The 21,474-nt window shown below is 36.9% G+C and overlaps 2 protein-coding genes across 2 annotated transcripts; one reads left to right on the plus strand and one right to left on the minus strand.

Annotated features, from left to right (window-relative positions):
• The first annotated feature begins 4,409 nt into the window (after positions 1 to 4,409).
• Positions 4,410 to 18,170, plus strand: LOC113687059 (translocation protein SEC63 homolog). Its single transcript, XM_027204761.2, has 22 exons — positions 4,410 to 4,709; positions 4,862 to 4,967; positions 5,931 to 6,045; positions 7,227 to 7,342; positions 7,443 to 7,504; positions 8,087 to 8,145; positions 8,685 to 8,735; positions 9,043 to 9,151; positions 9,917 to 10,011; positions 10,335 to 10,470; positions 10,792 to 10,884; positions 11,139 to 11,284; positions 11,611 to 11,663; positions 11,796 to 11,890; positions 12,772 to 12,857; positions 13,567 to 13,644; positions 14,108 to 14,248; positions 14,744 to 15,009; positions 15,184 to 15,349; positions 15,453 to 15,551; positions 15,946 to 16,050; positions 16,298 to 18,170. The coding sequence occupies exons 1-22, from the start codon at positions 4,586 to 4,588 to the stop codon at positions 16,415 to 16,417; spliced, it is 2,421 nt and encodes an 806-aa protein (XP_027060562.2). The 5' UTR covers positions 4,410 to 4,585; the 3' UTR covers positions 16,418 to 18,170.
• Positions 18,073 to 21,460, minus strand: LOC113687061 (neuroglobin). Its single transcript, XM_027204763.2, has 3 exons — positions 21,083 to 21,460; positions 19,005 to 19,230; positions 18,073 to 18,532 (listed from the first exon to the last, which is right to left on the minus strand). The coding sequence occupies exons 1-3, from the start codon at positions 21,322 to 21,324 to the stop codon at positions 18,386 to 18,388; spliced, it is 615 nt and encodes a 204-aa protein (XP_027060564.2). The 5' UTR covers positions 21,325 to 21,460; the 3' UTR covers positions 18,073 to 18,385.
• Between the last annotated feature and the right edge of the window lie 14 nt (positions 21,461 to 21,474).

Here is a 21,474-nt window from a genome sequence, read left to right on the forward strand (position 1 = left end):
AAGTTTGGAGGAAGTTTGGTATATGAAGGCACCCCTCGGTAAAAATAAGATTAGAAAGTCTCTCTCCATAAATGCGAAGAATTCTGGGCTTCAGCTTGAAGGAAAAGGGTAAACAATCATTCTGCTAGGAAAACCTGTATTTCAAGGCTCCTCGATGCAGATATTCTGGAAAACTTTGTGGCCCAACTGAGAAAGAGTTTACAAGGAGAGTTTACAATCTTACATGCAATCAGCAAGTTATAAACACCAAAAGAGAATGTCTATGATCCTCAGCAGAGTTAACCGTTCTGAATTTAAGGATGAAATTATCTCAAGTGTGCAAAATCAAGAATATCAAGTAGCCACTCGCTCGACTGCAGCAATTGCCACCAGCACGAATGGAATTTCATTGATTAGCCAATCATGGAGAACCCTCTACTTTATCTACGGCACTCTACTTCCACCATCTTCCATATGTTTGATGGTGATGTAAAAATCGTTAAGAACAACCAAAGAAAGCGTCCATTTGCTATCGAAAGTGATGAGCGGATTGACTTTACGGCTGCTTCTTTAAGTTTGAATTAATTTCCTCAGCACCATTTTCTTGCTCCATAATTTCTGATGCGAGGAACAACATGTTTTTCCAGGATCGACAAAACTCTTTGGCAAATTTAAAAAACAACCAATGCCATAAAGAAATTTTAATAAACTACTAACTAAACTCGCTTACTCAAACCGTACTGTCGTTTTTGTGCAGACCTCGCTGCGGTCGGTCCGAATTGCCACGACCTTGGGCCAATATTCCTAAGTACCGCTCTCGCACTCAGTCGATAAGAAGTTAAAAAATAATAAGAATAATGATAACATTAAAATATAAAATATATATATATATATATATATATATATATATATATATATATATATATATATAGGAAGTCTGCAAGTCGATTTTCGCGTGGAACAGTGCTCAATACGTTGAAGCAGAGCAGAATAAATATTATGAGAGGGAAAAAGGGACGCAACTACATTTCCCGACAAGCCTGTTTCGTGAATCGCTTCACTCTTCAGGGGTTTTAATTTCAAAAATTAATTTCGAAACAGGCTTGTTGGGAAATGTAGTTGCGTCCCTTTTTCCCTCTCATAATATATATATATATATATTAATAATATTATTATTGTTATTAGTATTTTAACCTATTACTGACCGAGATATGCAAATATATATTACATCTAATTTCGAGAAAAAGAAAGGAAAAAGAAAGGGGAAAAAAAGCAATTAACACATACCAAAACCATATCACTGAAGAATACTTAGTGCCCCTAAAAGATAACTGCTCAGAAAACAATGAGAGAAAAAGGTGAAAAAAGGATAAAAATGATGATGATAATAAGGGGAAAAATAGAAAGACAGCAAAAACAAAATGCAATACAGAAAAAATACGCAGCTGTCCATTATCTAGAAATGCACAACGCTTACTGTGACGCGGATGAAAACTCCCTTTATTAACGAATACACCCTAAACAACACACAACTTGTGCGAGTGTCCGCGGAAAAAGATCTAGGAGCTACAATTACGGGTACGTTGTCTTGGCACCCTTATATATACACCATCATCACTTGAGACAACAAGCTCCTTGGGCTCCTAAAGTGGACATGTCCATTACTAACTGACGTGTCTACCCGGCGCGCGCCATACTTATCGCTAGTCAAGTCACAACTCTGCTACGCTACTCAAGTCTGGTCGCTTGCTCAGGTTTCCCTGAAGACACAAGGCGAGCGAGTGCAGCGGCGCGCTACCAGATGGATCTTACAAACCCGGATTGGCGAGATGTCTTGCAGAGACAGACTTATTACCCTGGACTTACTCCCTCTTACCTACGACAGAGAACTGAAAGACTTGGTATTCTTTTATAAGTGCTTCTTTAACCATATTCACCTTGATGTTTCACAAACTTTATTTCTCACGGCCGACTAGACTAAGCAACTCCTTTAATTTAAAAACACTAACCTGTGAAACGAGCACTTTCAGGCCTCCTACTTCAATCGCATTGTGAAACTTTAGAATTACTCTTGTTCTACTGCTCCTTCCTTTAGTTTTTCGAATCCGCTCTCCTTCCAGCTCTTTTCGTCAAACAAACACTTTTTGACTGCCTGAGAACGTCCTTTGACATTGACTGGCCCTGCACGTAGACACTAGTTAGAACTTGCTCGTGCTACAAGCCAAAGGTGTAGTTAGTACTATGTTATAAACCAAATCAAGTTGTTAAAAAAGTGTCAATTTAAATGGCAGAAATTGAAGCAAATGCGACCGTCTTCTTAAGTCTACTTGTAGCATGTAACCAGTTCTTTCTTTGTCGAGAATCAATACAATGGTTTTCGACAAGGTTTCGACAAGTTAAAGGTCATTAGTATATACTAAAGTAGTGGATAGCGTTGAAGGTGCGCTCTGATTAGCTACTCAAACTCCGAATATCTTTTGCTATTTACCTCCGAGCAACTCGCGAGTTTCACGCTCCCGCACTTGCAGGAATAAATTGATTAAAATCATCTTTTTGTGCTATATTATCTCACTGATTTAGTGTGTACTAAAAACAGATATTCGCTTCCGTGTCGTGGCTATTAATGAATATTTGCCAAGCCGCTTCGCGGCTCGTTAAATATCTGCTTCTAGCCACCTCCATTTCCGTAAATAGTTATTACTTATATCTGAAATAACCTCGATTTACAGAATTTGTTTCAGCACAAATGAAGAAAACATAATTTTCTCCATTAAATGATTTCTGGCTCAATTTCACGAACGTAAGCATTTACAACTTAGTACTAGTACGAGAATTCAACCTTATAAAGGTGCCAAGACATCGGGAGGATCTCGAAAAATTCTCAGTTCAAACCTCGATATATGAGGAGGTATTTAGCATTATCAGAATTTACAACTGCTTATTTAACCTAGGGTTATTGAACAGTTGTTGAGTAACTTTTGTGGCATCATAGTGGCCTGGCCCAGAATGATCATATGAAATTAGATGGGTGTGGTAGTAAGGAACTCGTGTTGTAGGAATGGTACCGTAGCTGTTGAAGGGAGAGCGGAAACAATCGCAATTGGATTTTCAAGACTTTAGCTGTTGCTCTCGTGCATAAATCACCAACTTCATTTGCGAAAAATCAGTCTTGGCTAATTTGTAAACGTCTTCTAACCCATTAACGCCAGTTGTCATCCAGTCTCTGTACTCTTCGATGTTATCAGAGACTTCTTCACAAACAGCTCCCCAAGTCTACGTGTGTCGAAAGCTTCACTAATTCCCTAATCCAAGGGAAGTGCAGTGCTCTTCGATATGTTCCTTGTATTCTCTCGAGTGTCTATTGAGCTGTGAGGCAACTGCTCTGAAAAAACAGTTCTCATCTCTTTCGATCTTGTCAACTTCAAGGTTAAAACCCTAAAGATTCCTTATCAAATTATCCATGTGTTAAGCAGTTAAGTCTAATTCCAAAGAATTCATCTTTTTCTCTACTTCTATAAACTTTTCAGTTTTTAAACCGGTGGACCAAAGGAAAGCCAGGATATCTACCGTTTTGTTTTTACATCTTTCCATAAAGGTGTCCATAAAATCTTGGAGATGTAGAACCCTTTGGATGATATAATCTACGATACTCCAGGTTTTAAGTCGCTCTACGAGTCCCGGAAAATTTACGTTACACCATGTGCTAATGAAGTCCTCTTCATGAGAAATTCAGTTCAAGTTGCTTCATGTGTTGTTGTGGCGATGAAAGGTTACCTTCTCTAATTATTTCAACTGGCATAACAGGCTTAGCTCTCGAGGTCAATCTGTTTATTTGTCGTTTGCAATTCCAGGCAAACGATACACAACTCATTACAGTTATCGCGAGTTCTGGTCCAAGACACCACAGAGGAGCGATCTATTAATATGTCTGTGTAAACGTTCATTCTTTTCTATTCCACACCCAGGAAGTATGTCCGAAAGACACCCCTTTTGTATGTATTTGCGAAGGCATTCTAATTAATGGAGAGTTTCCTTAGGCAAACGATCCTTCCAAGAAAACAATAACCGTTCTAGGTTTGCCTCGATCTCATCTGAGCCAGGCGTACTCGTTGTCCTTTCTGTACCAAGGTCTCCATTTCGACGTAAGATGAGAGACAATTCAGAGGAAAACAGCTTACCGTAACTGTCTTTTTTGGAAATAGTTTGAACTATCCTTGAACACGCATGAAACAAGTCCAATCTAATTTTTACTCCTGAAAAGATGCGTTCATAAAGATTTCTTGCATGACAACAGTCGTTCACTATTATCATTTCCAAGGGAACTCCTTCCCTGTATAGCCCTGTATAGCTCTGTATAGCCTTGTATAGCTGTGTATATCTCTATATAGTTGTGTATAGCCCTGTATAGCTGTGTATAGCCCTGTAGAGCTGTGTATAGCTGTATCTAGCCTTGTTTAGCCCTGTATGTGTGTGAGGGTATTGTATATAAAGTACATTACATGTATGTAAAGTATAGGACATAATACGTATTGAGGACATAATAATGGCTCATACATAAAGTATCTACCACATTGAATACCGCTAACAGCTATAATTCTCTATCAAGATGGCGGGAGCTCAATTCGAGTACGATGAAAAAGGCACAACTTTTTATTACTTTCTTTTATCGTTCTTTGGTATAGTGCTTGTGCCCCTAACATATTATGTATGGAAGGTCACAAAATTGCCAGGTAAGTTCGAAATCGTGTGAGTCAGTTACTCAGAAGGCGGCGTTAAAATTAGTTCCGGCCGGCTTGGATCTCTTACCATATGGCCGTCTTCTACCTTATATTTATAATTTTTTTATATTTTAACCCATGTGCTTTTAACACCCATTTTTCAGAGGATCAAAAGGAAACAGTTAAAATCTGTAGATGTCCACCATGTGTAGAGAAACGGGAATTGTTGCGGAAAAAGGAGCCGAAATCGAAGAGTATTCGCTATGTGAGGTAATTTGTTACAATCATCTGTCTTGTAATTTTAGAATGACGTGTCTTTTGGATCTTCGATGCGCTCCCTTTTTGTTATTTTTAAGGATGATTTTGTCAGATTTTTTTGCTTTTAAATTATTAGATCTTGGTCATTTTGATTTCATACTCTTTTGGCTGAAAGGAAAATCGCCAAATTCGAGGTTATTCCGTTATATTTTGTACATGTCCAAGTAAATAGACTCACCATTCACATATATGGACATATCTAATATTGATTTCTTTACTTAGTTGTCCTGAACACTAGTTAGCTCAATCAAATAAAATTTTGGCGAAGTATTGCTCGTAAGAGTACCTAACATGTGTACTCAAGGCAAATGTATTCATTGCTTACCTGGATAAATTGTAAGCTTACTGTAAATGGTCGCGCACCTTGAAAAGATAATTAAAGTAGAATAGATTAAACGGACAAAGGATCAACTATAACATTGTTACTTATCGGTATGTTCTAATTTAGTTACTGATATTGTGTCACTTCCTTGAAAAGGTATTAAAAAGAAATCATAATATTTCATTCAGAGAAATTAAGAGTGTTTATGTTACCACAGTTTTGTTACGCCAGTTTTGTACTGTATCAGTTCTAGGCTTAGACCGATTTCAACCATCAAAGCCAAGCCAAATTTGAATTTTTTTGATGGAGAAGTTAATTCTCTCTGTTAACTGCTATACCTTCCCTTTTGAGTTCATTCCAAGACTTTTGTTTTTTTCATGATTGTGTCCTTTACAACATATCAATGAACAAACCTTTAATGGTTCAATTATACCTAAGTTCAAGAACAATTTTTCTTTATTTTCTTTCTAGGTGTTGATGTACAAAGATAAGTTTTAACTTAAGGAGAACAAAATCAGAACCAAAGATATTATTTTATGAAAAATATTTATTATCTGTCATCTTAATTTTGATTTGTACCTGTTCTTTTTTAGTCTTTCAGCTATAGCAGTTTTATGGGCTTTGTTCTTTATTGGAGCATATAAAGTGTCTCAATTTGAAAGAGAATTTGCTGAATATGATCCTTATGCTGTCTTAGAGTTGGACAGAGTGAGTAATTGTAAACGAATTGAAATGAAAAAAGTTTATAAATAAGGCTGTTACATGCATGTTGTCTGTGAACACAGATTAGTATTTAGACTATTGTCAATGTTACAATTTTGCAAACAATGGTTTTAGTTGGAAAAGGCATGTTTGTTAAAAAAATTGACCTCCTTTGAGAAGCTGATTGGATTAAAATGTTCTTAAGTGTTGTGAATTAAAATGAGACTACATGTAACAAAAGTTGAAGAACTTGTCTTTTCAAAGTAGTTCCACTGAAATAACAATATGGTTGTCAAGTTAACAGTGTTGGCCAAGAGTGTGCTCTTTTTCTATTTTACACTGCTAGTTATTTTTAACTACTGACTCCAAGACAATTTTGTACATCAACTCAGTCTTTACTTGACTAACTTCAACAACAATCTGTTCCTTTCATACATCTTATTCAGTGATTTATGTGATGAACAGATATCAAAAACAAAAATATTTAATGGTGATTGGCCTTTGTGACTTCAGTGTTTACATTAATTTTATGGTACTTGAACAAAAACTTCCTGGGAATTATTAAATTGAGGTCAACTGACTACAAAGTATCAGACCTTGATGATGTGTCCACAATTACAGCCTTTTATTTACTGTGATAAACAATTTTGGCAGTGCAAATTTCAGCTGAGCATGGAAAGCACAAGTAATCCAGCCTCTTACTGCTTTTTCTTTTTGTCCCTCTGTGATTAGTCCTGAGATGTAATGTCACTCTCTCAAATAACACTTATTATTCAACTAAACCAGTCACAAATTCATGATATGTGTTTAACCCTTTAAGTCCCACTAATGACCCAGAGAGGATTTCTCTTTACATTATCAATATGATATCAAGCAGACAAGTAATGAGAATAAAGAAAAACATCAATTAGGGGATTATTTGTTGATCCAATTCCAAATTCTCCAAACTAACTTCATGTGAATTGTATGGGAGACAGTAAGGAGAATTACTAATGAGATCTTGGGAGTTAAAGGGTTAACCCTGTTTCATGTGTTAACTTGATCTTTTTGGCTGTTTGTGAGCTTTTCCTTCACCTTGACTGGCCTCTGTGATTTCTTTTCATCAGATATATTTAATTTTTTCACACTCTGTTGAAAAGTACACTCAGTTTACTGGCATTTATAATCTCCCCTTGTCTTTCCATTAGGGTGCAAGCACGGCAGATATACGTCGACAGTATCGCAGACTCAGCATGAAATTCCATCCTGATAAGGACACTGGTGATTCCCAAAAGTTCATGAGGATAGCAAAAGCATATGAAGCGTACGTTAAAAAAAAATTTTTTTTCACTTCAATCTCTCCAAATATTTGGGGTTCATGAGAACTTGTAATATGTGTCTAAATAACCATTATTAATTTCTAGGTTAACTAATGAAGAATCACGAAAAAATTGGGAGGAACATGGCAACCCTGATGGACCTGGGGGTGTGTAAGACTTAATATGTCACTAGTGTTAAATATTTTTTATTTTGATGGTTAATTTCATCATCAGTGATAGACAAGATGAACAAGTTACAAGGGTTATTATACTGCAAAGAATGTTTTTGGAAATCTCTTTAACTCCATTTTGTTTGAAGGTGTATAATTATGTAAATAAAGATTTGTATATACTAATCAAAACAGTAGATAATGTTGAAGGCATGCTCTGATTGGCTACTTAAACTCTGAATATTATTTTCTATTCACCTCCAAGCAACATGCGTGAGGTTTGTACCCAAAAATATCATAACTGTTGCAGGAATAAATGAGTTAAGATCTTATTTTTGCGCTACATTACCTCATTGTTTATTATATATACTAAAACAACTTTTTAACTCAGTGTCTGTGGCTAGTAGTGGATATTTACCTTGAAGTTTCCACTTTGTGGCTAGGTAAATATCCCCCACCAGCCACCTCCAATTTGGTGAATTTAAATGTACCTTAACATGTAAATGATGGTTTACTTTTTTTGGAGAAAAGTCAACACAGAGACAAAAATAAAATTTCTCATTCTACTTTATTTTGTAGCAACAAGCTTTGGAATAGCCTTACCTTCCTGGCTTGTTAGCAAGGAAAATTCCATGTGGGTTAGTTAGTAAATTCCTTTTTCATTTTTTATTTCCTCCATTTCAACAATCACAACCTATGAATAATTACAACAAGATAAAGAAAATGGAGAAGGGCATAATATAGCAAGCTAAGTAGATGTCCTTTATGCTAAAGTACATTTTTTCATACACTCAGTAAAACAAAGACAATTTGCTATCTGTAAACTCAAGATTTTCTTTTAGCAGATACACAATGTTGGTGTTGAAAAGTGATCATGAAAATTTAGTCAACTATGTTATTGTAGCAGAGTAAAATGCTGAAGTGAACCTTTTAATGGTCTGTTTCGAAACTACTTTTCATTTCATTTTTCGAACTGAGTCCTGGTGCTCATCCTTGTACATGGAAATAACATTCTGTAGCAGATGACATAAAAAGCATAACACAAGTTACTTAGAAATAGGCCACTGTTAGGAAAATCTTTATATTATGAGGTAAAAGTCCATACGTATGATGAGCTTTCTCAGGTTTATATTGGCAAAAAAATCTGATATCATTTTCCTGCTTATGTGCAATTTAGGTTTTGGGAGCTTATGGACTTGCCTTCATGGTGATCCTTCCAATTGCAGTGGTACGTTTCTAACTCAATATTTTGATTTTAGTATCATTGCTGCATGATTTCAGCTTAAAATGAATAAAAGGTAGGCTGATTTTTGTTTTCTTTTTGTAAGGATCATGGTAACATATCTGGAACAAAGAGCAATTATACAAATCAAACCAGTTTGAAGCAATTTTGATTTAGTGTTCCTTTTAAATTAAGAAATTTATACCATACAGATTTGATAGACCTCGGTGCACAGCCACACAGCTCAATATGTTGTGGCTTGTGTATTATCAAGCCCAACACATTTACTTCACATCTCTCAATTTTTGACCAGGGGACATGGTGGTACAAGTCAATCCAGTATAGCTGTGAACAAATCCTTTTGAATACCACTCAGCTGTACATCCACTTTTTTCTCAAGACACCAGCCATGCAATCTAAACGTATGTATACTCAGTTTGTAATATTGTGGAAAAGGAGAACCACACAACAAATTCTCTGCTCAAAGGATTTTTTCAAGTAACTTGACACTGCCGAGAAGGAAACTATATCATGTACAGTATATTACACTATATCACACCAGTTTTAGCATTAATCATAACCATTACAATTTCCTCAAATGCGATTGGTGCATTAGCTGCTTTATATATCACTAATCACTCTATACAGTTGTGATCAGACAGTATAATTGGACAGTTGGCTGTAATTAGACAGTTGAAGCAGCCAATCATACTAAGTTCAGTCGGCTAAATCCACCAATGACAGAATTGATCACAATAACCATTATAGCAACAACCACTTACCCAAAACAAAATTTCTAAATATTTTTTGCTTTAGACATTGTCCCTACTGGAGCTGTTTGTCCAAGATGTACTTTTTTTTTCAGAAATTGTAGTGGTTATGATTAATTGGTAACAGGACTTTGTGTTGTCCAATTCTGGAGGTAATCATGTAAGTGATCGACAAATTGGACTTCCACTTTGCGGTCATCCGATTTTGTTAATCACTTGCATGATTACAGACTGAATTAGCACTCAGTCCTATTACCATTATAAATCACTGATCACCTAACTCATAACTCCTGTGATTAACAAACACAGAATGTCTCCTCACAATATCATTACAATATCAAGCAGACAAGAGATGAAAATGAAGAAAAAGATTAATTAGGGGATTATTCAGAATTATATAGAGTTCTCTTCTCATAGGTGTGTTAATGATTTTGGCTGGGTCCTTGGAATTTGAAAAAGGTCACAATAATGAAGTTCAGGGGAGGCCTAGTGATAATTCAGAGCTACCAGAGGTGAGACAATGGGCTATGGGTATGTCTGTTTTTAACTTAACCCTTGCATGCTTAAGAGGGACTAGTGTCTAATTTTTTTGCTATAATAACACTGATGCATCAAATATTGAGGTGACAAGAATAAGGAAATGATCACCAACTAAAGAGGCTCTTGATTGTTGAACAAATCCTCCTTGTCTAGCAGCTTAAGAAATGTACAGTGAACTGTATGGAGAATATACATACTGATGTTAGGGTGTAAGGGTTCATAGTTTAGTGCATAAAAATAATGTTGTCATCTGTGCCTTATTACATTTGTCTGATTCACTTGTGACTTGTGTTAGCTCATGCGAGACTTGCCGAATCTGGGGGACAAGAACAAAGAGGCACCACTTTGTTACCCTTACAGCATCAAGGCAAGAGCTCTGATCCATGCTCACTTATCACGCCTAGAGCTTCCACGGCTCACGCTCAAATCAGGTGAGGCAGGGGAAAAGTCTTTTTATGAGAATTGTGTATATTCATGGTACTGATTAGCCCATGGGCTTCCTTACATCCAAGATAAAGTGAAATCCTGCTATCGTAAACCCTTTGTGTTATGAATTGTCCATATCCCATCTGATTTTGTGCCATTTTACTGAATGAGTTGTGTCTGGACACTTAAGACTAGAGGTGGCTTAGGGCCTGGCAAAGGACCTTTGAAATGGGATATACTGTAAAGGTCTAATACAGTAAAATAAACAAATGATCATTATCTGTTATTCAAAGAAAAAAAACCTTCTTGTCATGGTGGCATTTCAGATCTTGACTTAATACTTCAAAAGAGTCCATTCCTCATTCAAGAAATGGTGAGTTGTGTGTCACAGCTGGTTGGCATGGCCAAAGAAGGAAGAGGTATGTTGAAACTAGTGGATGAAGTTTAATCAAATCCATATATGATTTGTCCATCCTACCATAACTTGTAACAAATTGATTAGGCCACTGGAAATTTTTTGAGAGAGGCAGTGAGAGCAAAGTGTCTTGGCCAAGATTAAAAAACAAAATGCATGGAGCTAGCCCTGATCTTTTGATGTGAAGTCCTGGATGCTAAAGCCACTGCATCTTTATGGTTTCTTTGCAAGATGTATGATTATTTATTCATTTTTCAGTTGCAAACACACCACGGCTGGAGACAGTGGAGAATTGCATGCGTGTCAGTCAAATGATAATTCAGGGGCTGTGGGACACCAAGTCTCCCTTGTTACAACTGCCTCATCTCAGTCAGGAAAATTTGCGACACTTCACCACCAAAAAGGTAGAAGATCTTGATTTTATCAAAAAATAAAATTTTAAATTATACTTAAAGCATTGAATTTCACCAGCATGAATAGTTTAAGGTACAAATATGCAAGCTATCTTCCCTTGAGGGAGCTGTTATCACTTATGTTTGTTATTCAGTAAGACCTCAATCTGAGTTATTTTTCAAGTGACCTGTTCACAGAATTAGGTCTTTCTTCTTATATGGTAGCAAAGCATGATGCATCAGTCATTTAAACAAAGAATCACAAAATGAAATGTTCTTATCTTTCTGTGAAAAAGGTGAATGAGTATAATATTGTTTGTGACACTCCTTGTTCCCAGCGAAGTGTTCGTTCCATCAAGCAGCTGGCAAGTATGAAAGATGAGGACAGAAGGTCAGTCTTGTCTTTACTCTAATCAATATTTATTCAAGAGTGAATGATGGAATCAATGAATGTTTTGTAGGTAATTAATGAGCTGATTTTGTCTTTTCAACTCAGTTGACACCTTGTTGCATCACATTACAGGGCTCTTTTGCGAAACCTAACTGGGGAACAGTATGAAGATGTCATTAATGTTTGTTCAATGTTTCCGTATGTGGAGATGGAGGTTAAACCTCATGGTTAGTTTGTTATGCTATCTATCCACTCTTGTGTCCAGAAATGCAAGCAGTAATTTCATCAAAAGGAGTAAATATTAATGAATTTGATGATTTTGGAAAATTTTAGTCAAATACGTCGAAGCAAAATCAGCTCATCAGATTTGATGATTTTGATGAATCTTTGCCATTTTTGTTACTGCATGCATTTCTGGCCATATCTCTATCCATCAGGCTCTACAGCTACACAACACTGCGAGAAAACATTGTGTGTAGTATTCATAGATACAATATGACTGTGTTTAAGACTTTGCCAGTCTCTTAGTAAGTGGAGGCAAAGGAATATGGGGGGCAAAAATACATTTGGCAGGGTTCTCAGTTAAGTGTGATCCCCCTGTTTTTTTTTCTTTTTTTTTGCTTGTCCTTGCAAACTAACTGAGTGGATCAGGATGAAACTAAAATTTCTAGAAAGCACAAGATTAATGCACAAATTGTTCTCTTAGTCAGGAAGGACTCTCAAATCAGTTTAAATTTGTGAAACTAATTTTTTAGATTATAGTACAAATTAATGCTCATTTATTCCTATCATGAAAATAAATTTTGAAGTTCGTTCAAACCAAAGCTACATTTCATTTGTTGTTTCAATGATCACTTCAGTCTTTGAGTCAAAATTTATCGCATACACCTGAGAAGAGACAAAATGTTTTCAAGTTTACCAAACAAAATGATTTCTGCTTTTTTTTTTTAACTATAGACATGCTCTAGGAGTCGTTGTTAGCTTGAAGGCCGTTATTGTCAAAGTTGGTCAATCATAAAACGAGAATAGTAGGGAAATCAAGCTAATTATTTTGACGAGGCGCGGAACATTTTTCCTGAGGTTTACATTTCAAACTTATTTTTTACAGTCTTGGATGATGCAGATGATGCAGGACTGATCACAACAGGCGCAATAGTGACTGTGGCTGTTATAATAAAAAGACGAAACCTTGGGGTGAGTTGCTTCTTCCACTTGGCGAAAACCAAGACTTTAGCTGAAAAATGGATCACAGCTCAAAAGACAGATCAATTGTTGTGGTCTTCACTACGATGTATGATACTGAAGATCGCCCTGTGTTGCAAACTGCTTTCTGGTAAAGGTTAGGGAGATAGAAGCAGGGAGAGCACGTATGCTGTCCCCATCTTTCCGCCTCTTGAAACTTCTAGAAAACCTTAACGAGGGGACATTGGGTTTTCGGTTTTGCGGGTTTGGCTATTTTTAGATCGGTTTTTCGGTTTTTGTGCCATAAAACTTTGGTTTTTCGGTTTTTGTGCCATAAAACTTTGGTTTTTCGGTTTTTGTGCCATAAAACTTTGGTTTTTCGGTTTGGTGCTAATTGCCCATTTGGGTTGCAGTTTCACTTCGATCTGAGCGGCAATTGTACGCCTCCACTCGATTCGTATAGCCACGAAACCTCTGTATACTCCACTGGTCGCCATTGTATCGGATCAATTAGAGGTTTGATAACTGGGATGTGAAAATTTATAGGTTTTGACGGTTTTGCATGCAGTTTTTGGTTTGACTCAATTTTTTTTGCGGTTTTGCGGTTTTGGATGATTTTTCGTATGGTTCGGCAGTTTCTAAGAGACCCCAAAGCCCCCCTCCTCAGAGGTTAGTGAGAGAGAATTCCTACCCTTCTTATTGTTTAGTTCCACTTTTACAGGAGCTATTCGAGAAGGAAAACGAAGGTGATGTCCTACTACTAAATGGCGTGAATCCAAATGAAACTTTAGAACCAAAGGTACTTTTATATGGAAAATATCTCTCTCTCTCTCTTTTTTTTTTTTTTTTTTTAACTAAAAACACGTTTGGTCCAACAGTTAGTGAGCTGGACTTCGTATCAAGAGGAACATGTGATGGCCAGGTCTTCCTTCATTAAACTCTATGCTCGGTGGAACGTTAAACTGTCACAGTGCTGTTCTCGACTAACGATTTAATAAATGAGTGGAGATGGTGTCAGCGGACTATCACAGAAACTTAATAACATGGAAGGGTGGGGGGTGGGGGGTGAAATTGTGACCGTTAAGCTTCTCATTCGTGGGAAGTAACAGTACATTTACAGCTTTAGTTGCTGAATGTTTATAATATAGAAATACGCTCTCTACAATGGATACTAAAGGGGGGGGGGGGGGGGGGAGGAAATGGGAATGTTTTTTCGTCAAGAAATTAAGTTTGGTAATAACCCATCCCGTGTTTGTTAACAGGGCTCACCACAACCTGGTGGTCACAAAGTCTGGCAGAAAAACAAAAAGAAAGGGAAAAAGGCCAAACCACAAAAAAAGCAACCCAAGAAAAAACCCGTGAAACAACAGCCTAAAAAGAAAAACTCACAGGATGAGAAAGAGGTAAAAAATCGATAAATCAAGATGAGCTTTCGCGGGGTGACTTTTAAAGTAATGACGACGTAAAGTAAGATATCTAATTCATTTGTTGCGAGGTCAGAGCAAAGAAAAAAAAGTGAGTGACGTTGTACACACTGTGTGTTATATGCCCTGTCTCTGAAGTGTAGAGAACCTGTAGGAAGTTTTCCACATAGAAAGTTGACATTTTATAAAACAAGTAATCTTCAGTTTTTGTTGTGCTTATTTCTAGGATCAGGTTTGCTTATCCTCATGTGCGGTGATCGAAAATGACTCTGTGGGAACTTTTACTTCTTTCTTCCGCTATTTCTGGTCTTTCTATGATAACCTCTGGCCGATCCAGTCGCGAATTTTTCAATTCTTGTGCCTCATTTTTAAAATTTTGCCACTTTCATGTGATTCTGGAACATGCACGATGGAATGACAAAAAAATTACTTAGTAATTATTTCAATTCGCTGTTCTGTCTATTAATTCTTTAGAAAACTATAGAAGAAAAAGAAGAATCAAATGAAAAGAAGAACAAGAACAAGAACAAGAAAGAAGAAGAGAGAGAGGAAGAGGAGGAGGAGGATGAGGACGTGGAAGCGGAGAAGGAAGAAGTGGACGTGGAAGCAGAGAAGGAAGAAGTGGACGACGAGGAAGACAATGATGAAACTGATGATGATACTACGAACGAGAAAATTGAAGAAATTAAGAAAGGAAGAAGAAAGCCTGATGAGCAGGAATCTGACTTGGATAGCAGCAGGTATTTTGAAAAAAGTCTCGCTATAGTGGCTCTTTTCTCGTTGGAACTGCAAAGCTACCTTCTCCTTAGGGGAAAACTAGAAAATATTGGTATGATGACAGAAAAATACACGTTTTGATTAAAAGCCAAGATTGTTCTTGAGAACTTCATTGGCTTCTTTTCTTTTCCTCTTAGTTCTGGTGAAGATGATGACAGCTACGTTCCACATAATGTTAGCGCTCGGGATTCAGAAGATGAAGCCGAGTGGGACCGACTGCAAGCCGAAGTTAGGACTCGAGATGCAATTCTGGATCCGAAGTCAAAAGAAAGCCATATCGTCCATGCGCCGTATTTTCCAGAGGTTTGACTTGAATTGAATTTTGTTTCCTCCTAGGAAAATTACGTTATCTTTAAATCCCACAAATGAGTTTAGTTTCACTGTTTTTCTTGCAATTTTTTTACAGGAAAAGCATGAATGGTGGTGGATATATGTCACAGATCGCAGAAGAAGAGAGCTAATAACACGGCCTCAAATGATATGCAACCTTAAAGACGAAGAAAAGGTATGTGTGATCTCTGACTCTACACACCCATTCTTGCACCAACAAATGACAGAATCCTTCCTTTAGATCGCTGGGTGTGCGGAACTGTTGAATGGTTGTAAGAAATACCTAAAACTAAATCACGTCCATAATAGAAAAGTTTTCGTTGATCACGAATTCAAATTGTTTCTTACCATACAAACTTGACGATCGCTTAAGGATCAATTACATCATCGTTGAAACTTAAAACAAGAACTTATATTTAATCTAAAAAATTCATTTCAAAGTCATTCTCTTTGGAGACGAAAACGTTAACAATTGTATGTGTTCATGCCTCCTGCTGGAGATTTCGAAAATGAAAACGAAGATGTTTGCACGTAGATTAAATATAAACTGTTGTTGCTTCTCGTTCCAGCTGGATCTGAAGTTTCAAGCACCGTACAAAGCCAAAACGTACCATTACACTGTCACTCTACGATCAGACTCTTACTTGGACTTGGACGTTCATCAAAATTTTAACGTAAGTAATTTTACTAAGTGTGTTCAATGATGCCTCTGCTACAGGAATGATTGAAATAGTTAACGATAATGGCGAAGCTAACCATAAAGTTCCCTGTAGGTCAGTACTGGAGCATCAGAGCACGCAATCCAAAACGGTAAACAGATGTTGGATGTTAATAATTTCCGAATGGGGAATGGCTGAAGAACATTCAGTTTTATCGAGCATAAAAGACATCGGCATAACTTATTTCTACAAACTTTTTCAGATTAATGTGGAAGAAGCTAAAGAAGTTGATACCAAACAATGGGATCCTGATTCAGATGAAGAAGACAAAGACGACTTGGACGAGAGCGGAGAGAGTGAAGAAGAGGAATACAGTGACTGAACCGAAAAAAAAACCTGGTTACTAATTTTTTTTTTTTTTGGTTAAATTTTGCAAGCCCGAGAAAGGGTGCTCCTTTGGCTGTGTGCCAAAGGGATTGCAATGGCTGGTTCATTTTTACCAACCAAAACAGACTGTGATCGATGGCTCCTCTCGTCAATTAAACACGTTTCTGCGAGCGCCTCTTTTAAGATCAACGTACTAGTTTCTTCAGCTATAGCACAAAACAACAGGACAGCTATTTTCATTTTAACGATTTGGACATTATCAGCAAATGTATAAGAATCTGCAAATTCAAGTTTTTTTCTTTTCGTTTGTGTTGCGCTGGGCCATAAGTAGAACGAGATTCATCATCTTTTGACAATTTTCAACGAATTAAGGAAACTTTTACGAAGGGTAATGCATATTTTATTGTCACTCAACACGAACTGGATTCGCTTGCGTTTATGCTTCATTATAAACAGAATTTACCCCTGAAAACATGGACTGGGTTTTTCAAAAGGCGACTAAACTAACCCAGGGTTTGTGTGAAACTTTGTGATGTTATAGACAGTTTAAGTATAATTATTTCGTTTCCTGCAAGTTTACGTTAATTTAAGACAAAATTGGCAAGACGTTAGCTCTAATGAGCATGTTTAATTTGTAACAAGAGAGCATCTCTACCAAGCTTGGCTCATTCTCGGCGAAAGAACCCGTTTTACATTCACGAGAAGCGAACAAAGAAACAGAGAAATAAAAACAAGATAGAGCCTAGGAAATGATATTCACAAAACAAAATAGTAAAAACTTTACGGACTCTTACACCGAGGCAAACCTCCAAGGTTTAGTTTCAATTCGGGACTAATGTTAAGCGCCATTTGAACAACCAACCTCTGGCTTGTATCCTTTTTAGTGGTACATAGCACTCCGACTTTAAAGTCACCAATTCAAAGTTCGAAACAAGATTGAGAAAGTTAGCTCCAAACAGAAACTTTACTCTGATGGTATTTAATTATGAATTGGTGCGAATCGTGCTTCGAACAAATTGACGTTGAAAATTTGAACCCGTGCTTACTCTTTAAATACGACCTCTCACGAGAGTGGCCGATTGTCAATTAAAGCAGAAATTTTTTTCAAGAGATTAACAATTATCGAAGAGTGGATATTTTGTTATAATTTATTCCATTGATAAACAGCCCGCACGAATTTCCATCGGCTCGACGAATTATCAGTTAAAGTTTAAAAAAATTCATCAACTTAAAACGGTTTATATATTCAGCTATTTTCGGTACTAGTTACAAAGTATTATGTTTCAAGATTAATCTCACAAGAGAGAAATTTCTAAGTGGGTGTCGAATGTGATCCGGGATTGATTTGGTTTCGCGTCATTATGTGCTATGATTGGTCCTGAAAAAGCGACGTACATCAGCGTTTTCCGGCGCCCTAAGCAGCTGTCATTGGTTCACCGTTTAGTGCCTTTCTTCTAACTGGCTCTGGTACAATTACTTTGGTTCTAGTTTTACTTCACTCACTCAAATTGCGCTCAATGCACTGCTCGCGTCGCATCGTTCTACGTTCTTGTGAATTGATGGCATTAGAAACGTCGAAAATTTAATCAACGTGAAGGTCTATTCAGAAGAGTAGAGTAGTGCCATGTTATCAAGTTAAAAGATAAAAACGTTTCGCATAAATCAGAAACTTCTTTATATGTGTATTTTTAAAATGGATAATGTGCAAATTTCGTGGTTTAAATTATTAAATCAAATCAACTACCTCCGCTTATTTGTGTGTTTTTTGGTAACTGGTTTTTACACGCGTGAACAGGGCAGACAAACAAAAGGCGCAAACACCACAAGTTGTGAAGTCAACCATAGAGAAAGTTTAACAGACGATTTGATTCGTTCCAAGATGAATTATCGCGACTTTCAATTTTTAAATTTCAACGCAGAGGGTGAATTTTCCTTAGTGAAAGAGGAAGAACATGTCTGTGTGTCAATCAACTGTCGAACGTATTCCTTCCTTCAACATCAGAGTGAAATAATTCAACAGTAGTTCCCAGGCTGCCGCTAGTTCAGGAGTCCACTCGTCCTGAATGGTCTCTTTAAAGGTTGAAATCAACGCTTTGGAAATCAGGTGAAGCTGTTGTGAAAAGAGGAAAAAAAGTGAAGGAAAAAACACAGTTGGCCTGTAGTTGACTTAGTGTACTACTCAAGTGCATGGTGCGCACCAGCTAGAATCGCAGAAAGGTGACTCCGCAGTGAAATATGCTAAGCTGATCGGTAAATTGAAATGTTAGCTTTCTCGTTTCGTGTTAGAGACATCTCTTTCGATCTGGAAACGAGGTTGACGTTACATTTACCCCGCGCCTTTCTTACCTAATATCTCAGCCTTTCAAGATTGTCTACCTTTCCACTCCCAATATCTCAACGACAATTCTCCTAATGTCTGCCTGACATTTCTTGTAAAGTTTATTCTGAGTTTTTGGGGATAATCGCTTTATTATATTTTTTGATATTCTCGTCATTTGGCCTCTTGATATTGCATTGAAATTGTGAGGAGAAATTATATCTTGGTCACTCCTGGGAGAGAAAGCATTAAACGCCATACTTACGTTGCTTACAGTTGGTTTTACTGATCGATATACGTGTCTCCTTCCCAGCTCCGTCAGATAAGCTCGCAAAGAGTCTGGGTCATCCATCGCGTTAACGCAGTTCTCCACGGCACGCATCACTCTCTCGGTATGTCCGTGAAGCTCTCGCGTTTGCACCAGCTCTTCAAGTTTCACCTCTCTGAATTCTGCGAACATGTTTTGTAATCCTGGATCGTCTTCAAAAAGTCTGAAGAAAAATCAAAAGGATTCGACGTTTGGCTGTGACCACTTCACATGAGCACATCAGATAAACCGACGCATGTGCGCTTTGAGACTTTGCAAGCAAGAGCGTGCGTAAAAATTGCCTTTCGAAAATTTTGTTATCAGTGTTCCAAGATCTTTTCATTGTCTCATGTTGAACAGTTAAAACTCAGCTAATAAGTTACATAATTAAAGAAGCATTCGTCATTTGACTTCACTGCCTTCTCTGAAATGCATTGTTTTATATTCTTGATATTAGTGTGATCGGCTGTTTTCAGTAATTACACAGTTTTTCACGACAGCACACAAAACACCACAGATAAAACTTGAGAAGAATTCTTTTTTGTTTAAAATACAATCTAGTTAACTGATTTATAAGCCCTAATCCTTTATTTTCCACTAAAAATGAGAGTGGCGTGAAACCAATTTCGCCAAAAGCGGCCGCCGCTTTTGTTTCAAGTAACCATAATTTGGTTTCAGTTTGCTTTCCCAATCTCACAAAAAAACACTTTTTCCCCAACTGGACGTTCATCTCCAAACTGATCTTGTGATTCTGACTCTCTCATTGAATCGATAAACTTTGGTGGCTGTTCTCTAAAAACGTGGTAAAGTGCACGAATCACGCTCAAATTATGTTGCACTTTATATACAATTTGTGTATCGTATCCCCCGCGGTATTCTTAACTTAAAATGGAAAGTCATCTCCTCTCCAACCGTGGCGCTGAAAATGACTAATATTTACTTTCTCAGCGGTGACAGGGTTGAGGTTGAGTTCATGATAGGTTCGGACACAATCGCACTAGTTATTACACTTGACTGATGACGTACTCTCTCGAACTAACCCATCTGCCTGAGGCAATAATTTAGACAGGATGCACTTTCTGAATACATTGGCAAGCTTATTTTGTGGCAAGTACGTGTGATCATGCTTGCATCCCGAAATTTTGAAAAAAAGGTAAATTTATCACGTATAAATAAAAGTTTTTAAAGTCTTTTTTATTTGCCTGAATTTACGAGAGGGAATATCAGTGAAATCAAAACAATATATACAACAAACACTAATTGAATTATGTTCTTGTAGCATTGCCAGTTTATATCCTGCAATCATACACCCATTAGCAGACGAAATATATTCTTGGTGTTATTCACTTTAAATTTTAAAGAAATTGAAAGCAACAGTAGCAGATGACTGATGACTTTCATCTGTTCTCGCTCCTAGTTACAAGCCTGATAAAGGAAGGTTTACGCGTAAAAATAAATGTATATTTATCGCCTCCAGACACAGCTTACTCAAAATACGAAAGTTTTAATTTCTACGTAGTCAAAGTAGCAAGCAAAATAGCATAAAAATAATTTTGGCATATTCAGTATTTTTTTCTTGTTAAGGATTCATCAAATGGGTAATGATATACAGCTTTTAAATTCTAAATGCAGTTTTACCGACGAGAGACTTGCTTAGAAAAAATGACTTATGCAGAGTCTATTGATCCTAAGTCTAATGTGCTCATTGTCCATAATCATCAGCTTATCATAAAACTGACAACAGATATGCCGGACGACTAACAGTGCTGAAATAAATAAATCATAGACGGATGAATGTGATTTTAGAAAGATGTTAAAAAAAGTTTACATTTTCAGTTTTTATAACTCCAGACCACAGCAAATTCTCGGAGTGTAAACTCGTTGTTGTTGTTGTTTTTTTTTTTCGTTTATCGTAAGATTATTCACTCTTAGCTTATAAGAACTCTGGTTACTTGCAAAAAAAAATTAAAAATAAATAGATAAATAAAAGAACCGTATTCAAGTAGTCTGTTACTTCATTAATTTGTCACACTTACGTCAGGAAAACTTTGACACCGACTTCAGCCCTTCTCTTATGAAGCAGTTTCCATGATTTCCGAATGAGCTCCTTCTGTTTCGTTGTTAGCAAAAGCGTCGTCTTAGCTGGAATATCACTTCTGAATTTAGGTTGTGAAAACGAGGACGCACAACCCATTATTAGGGAAGAGATGGACAAGTGAATGCTTGAGAAATATAAGCTTCTTTTCAGATCCTGAGGTTGCCTCACTAAAGTGCGCATTCAACTTCCAATGAAAGTAGCATAAGTTTTCTATTGGTCAATTTTTTTGTGTTTCAAAATTTAACTTGCAGTTACAATCAACCAATAGAATGTTAAAAGTAGATGCACGAGTGACTGACGTCGAATGACGTTTTCCTTCTCGTCCTTATG

Source organism: Pocillopora damicornis, chromosome 8, assembly GCF_964200805.1.
Source record: "Pocillopora damicornis chromosome 8, jaPocDami1.2, whole genome shotgun sequence".
NCBI classification, from domain to species: Eukaryota; Metazoa; Cnidaria; class Anthozoa; order Scleractinia; family Pocilloporidae; genus Pocillopora; species Pocillopora damicornis.